Genomic DNA, 4,118 nt, shown 5'->3' with positions numbered 1-4,118 from the left:
TATTAGTATGCACACTATAGAGGTTTATTATTTGTTTGGTTTTAACCAGGAAAAGAAATCACAAATTTGAGTTTTGAAGTTTGCTTTTTTTTCTGATTATTTTCTTTAGGTTGTTTCATTATAGAATAAGAATCAATAGACTTGGGTTGTGGTCCTTAATGCTATCAATTATGTGAATATAAAAAGCATAGTTTACTTTCATGGCTCTCCTGCTCTTTTGGATCTGAATAATGGCCAACCTGGGCAAAATGATTTTTAAATGATTCTGTGCACTGGATTCCTGTCCTCTTCCTAGAGCTTCCACCATTTCTTATGTATCTTCATCCCATCCATATTTTTCCATGATGATCTCCATTTCCCCGTGAACGACATAAGTGCCTGTTGTAGATTCTTTACTCTAGTCCCCAAGGGTTTTGGAGCAACTTGAAACCATGACTTTATGGCTCAGCATGTGATGAGGTGGATGAATACATACAGATTCATGCCAGTGGTGGTGACTCTGAATTGGGATCAGGATAAGTGAGAGCCCCTGTGAGTTTTGTGGATGAGCAAAATAGTTAATTGGATGGCGTTGTGTGACAGGATATATGAAGCTGTGGTTACAAATCGGAAAGAAGACAGTAGACCTGTTGGACTACACCCCACTAACCCCCAAAATCATGAATCTTTATTGTTTCCAGGAACTACTCTGCTGTAGATCAGAGAGTACGGTGGGTATATGGATACCGATAAATATAACTCTGTTCTCTGATCACCTCCTGCTCCACACGTAAACATGATATTTATTAAAGGACTAAATCTCCAGTGTCACATTCTGTATTTTAAAACTTAAAAATGAAGATGAAAACTCCTATGCCTTATTAAAATGCTTCTTATTAATGTTGCACACCCACACCCTCTTACTTTATAGTCATGAGGTAAAAGACTGGAATTGCAAATATCCTTGAAGCTAGAATATTTCAGTTGATTTCAGTTGCATAAGTAGGAAGAATCGAATACTTTAAAAGGGGGAAGATGCCAATGAACATGAAAAGTAATAGCAAGAGGAGGCTGAGACACTGATGAATTAAAATTTAACATTTCAATTAAGTTCAATGCTGGTCCTCAAAACTTCACATGTATGGACAGCCAGAAGCTGTTTTCACAGATATTTTATATACTCTATTGCCACTGAAACATGTGCCTTAATAGAAAAGCTGTTAAAATCTCCCCAATTATATTTATTATGCGTTGCCCATTAATGTGCAAGACTAGATGATATAGATCCCCATGAAAGAATTACTAGATATTGAGGCAAGTTTAAAGCATTGTAAGTATAAAGGGTTGTGAATGAATACGACATGGTTGTGAATGTGATGGAAAATATATAAATATTTTTAATTTCTTTGGGGGCTCACAAAACTCTTACCACACTCCATACATACATTCATTGTGTCAAGCACATTTGTACATTTGTTGCCATCATCATTCTCAAAACATTTGCTTTCTACTTGAGCCTGGTCTCAGTTCCTCATTTTTCCTCTCTCTCCCCACTGCCCACTACCTCATGGACCCTTGCTGATTTATAAATTATTCTTATTTTGTCATATCTTATAATATTTTTATATTTGTCTCTACACTTCCTCTGGGGAGGGCTCTATTTTACAAAGTGTTGCAATGAGTTGGAATTGACTTGGCGGCACCTAACAACACCAACAACAACAGATTCTTTATATCTGTTTCTTTATATTCTTCATATCAGTCTCAGTCTACACCCTGTTTAACTTAATCTTACTCACGTCTCAGGCCACCCTTCAAGTAGCACTCATCTGTTAGTAGTGCTTTACTACTCTCATCTATACATTTTATCAGAGAGATTTGAAAGTTAAATGTAGAGAACGAGAAAGAATGCATAGATTGTACATAAAAGCAAAATGGAATAGGTTGAAAGTGTGGACTAGTCAGCACCAGAGGCTATTTAAATACCTGGTGCATGTCATAGATATACATTAATTTTTTTTTTCTTGTCCACTCATCTAGTGGTTAAGTATTTCACTACTGAAAGAAAATATGGGGATTTGAAAGAATCAATTACTCTGTAGGAAATAGTTTTGACAATCCATTTCTGGGAATATTTACTACCTTGCAAACCCTATAGGGCAGTTCTATGCCATCCTTTATGGTTGCTGTGAATTGGAGTAGACTCAATAGCGATGGAAAACTTCTTTCAGGGCTTCCTTGGTGCTGTGTGCTTGACTACTAACTTCTAGGTTGCTGGTTTGAACTGACACAGTGGAGCTGTGATGGAAAGAACTGTCCATCTTCTTCCTAAGGATTGTAGCCAAGCAACCCCCCAGAGCAGTTCTTCTCTATAGCACATGAGGTAGAATTAATTTGATGGCAATGTTTTGTAATTTATTTTAATTTTCTTTTAAGTTGAAGAATTGAATCAGTATGTACTTTGGATTCATAGCAAGGACACTGCAACACAAATGATTTTAAGACATATTATTATCATAATCAAAATTTCCTCCTTATTTTCATAGTTCTCATAGTTTCCGTGGCAGCCCTGTTGGTTGATCAATGGATGGAGGGAATCACTCTGCGGTGTCTGAGTTTGTGTTTCTGGGACTCATCCACTCTTGGGAGCTCCAACTTCTCCTCATCGTGTTCTCCTCTGTGATCTATGTGGCTAGCATGGCTGGAAACATCCTCATTGTGTTTTCTGTGACCAACGACCCGCACTTACATTCCCCCATGTACTTCCTGCTGGCAAGTCTCTCTTTCATTGATATGGGAGCCTGCTCTGTCACCTCACCCAAGATGATATATGACCTTTTAAGAAAAGACAAAGTCATCTCCTTTGGAGGCTGCATCACTCAGATCTTCTTCATCCATGTCATAGGCGGTGTGGAGATGGTGCTGCTCATCGCCATGGCCTTTGACAGATATGTGGCCATCTGTAAGCCTCTCCATTATCAGACTATTATGAGCCCAAGAATGTGCATGGTTTTTCTTGCTGCTGCTTGGGCTCTTGGTGTCAGTCACTCACTGTTCCAGCTGGCATTCATCATTAACTTACCCTTCTGTGGTCCTAATGTACTGGACAGCTTTTACTGTGACCTACCCAGGCTCCTCCGACTAGCCTGTAGAGATACCTACAGACTACAGTTCATGGTCACTATCAACAGTGGGTTTATCTGTGTTGGTTCCTTCTTCATACTTGTCATCTCCTATGTCTTCATCTTGTTTACTGTTTGGAAACATTCCTCAGGTGGTTCATCCAAGGCTGTCTCCACTCTGTCCGCTCACATCACTGTCGTTATTTTGTTTTTTGGGCCCACCATGTTTATCTATACATGGCCACACCCCAATTACCAGATGGACAAATTTCTAGCTCTATTTGATGCTGTTCTCACTCCTTTTTTAAACCCAGTCATCTACACATTCAGGAATAAAGAAATGAAGGCAGCAATGAAAAGAGTATGCAAGCAGCTCGTCATTTACTGGAAGATCTCATAAATTAAGTGATAAGATCTTCTCATTCACCATAAGGTAGCCTTGGGCATTCTCCTTTGATATTTTGGACTCTAGTTTTGAGGCAATATTGATTTGTGTGTCATCAGATTTGTCATAAAAATTTAAATCCGTGAACATGCAAAATCTTTGTTAAGAGCAAGTCATGATAACAGTATATCTTTATTGACATAACTACTGTTCATTCCCTTTCAGCCATACTTTAGAGTGAATGGGTCTTGTAATTTTTTTGAGATGGATCCCAATGTATTTAATATTTTAAAGATTATTTTAAATGGGATTTATTTTTGTTTGAATTTACACTTTATTTTTGCTAATATATTGGAATCATTATATACTATGTAATGGGGCTTTAAAAAGTTTGTAGAAAAAAATAACTACATTTTAATATAATGCTCCCATAACATTTTGAATGGACTACGCAAAGAAATTCTTATTTTTGACAATGTGTGCTGTAAAATTTAAACAATTATTAGTTTTGATGTTTTATAGATTATATATGATTTTAATAGATGATCATGTATTTTAAATAAACATTTTTACTTTTCAAATTCCAGCATACATCAATATTATTCACTTTTATTGTTTTATTGCCCTTGTTA

The 4,118-nt window shown here is 36.9% G+C and overlaps 1 protein-coding gene across 1 annotated transcript; it reads left to right on the top strand.

Moving 5' to 3' along the window:
- The first annotated feature begins 2,556 nt into the window (after positions 1-2,556).
- On the top strand, positions 2,557-3,501 carry LOC142425563 (olfactory receptor 4F3/4F16/4F29). Its single transcript, XM_075530829.1, has one exon. The coding sequence runs from the start codon at positions 2,563-2,565 to the stop codon at positions 3,499-3,501; it is 939 nt and encodes a 312-aa protein (XP_075386944.1). The 5' UTR covers positions 2,557-2,562.
- The last annotated feature ends 617 nt before the right edge of the window (positions 3,502-4,118 follow it).

The sequence above is a fragment of the Tenrec ecaudatus genome, chromosome 14 (genome assembly GCF_050624435.1).
Source record: "Tenrec ecaudatus isolate mTenEca1 chromosome 14, mTenEca1.hap1, whole genome shotgun sequence".
NCBI lineage: Eukaryota > Metazoa > Chordata > Mammalia > Afrosoricida > Tenrecidae > Tenrec > Tenrec ecaudatus.
The sequence above is the reverse complement of the archived record's forward strand: the minus strand, read 5'-3'. Positions and strand labels throughout refer to the sequence as shown.

What these genes read in the sequence shown, in the direction of transcription:
- LOC142425563 (XM_075530829.1), top strand. Translation starts at nt 2,563, where the DNA reads ATGGATGGAGGGAATCACTCTGCGGTGTCTGAGTTTGTGTTTCTGGGA.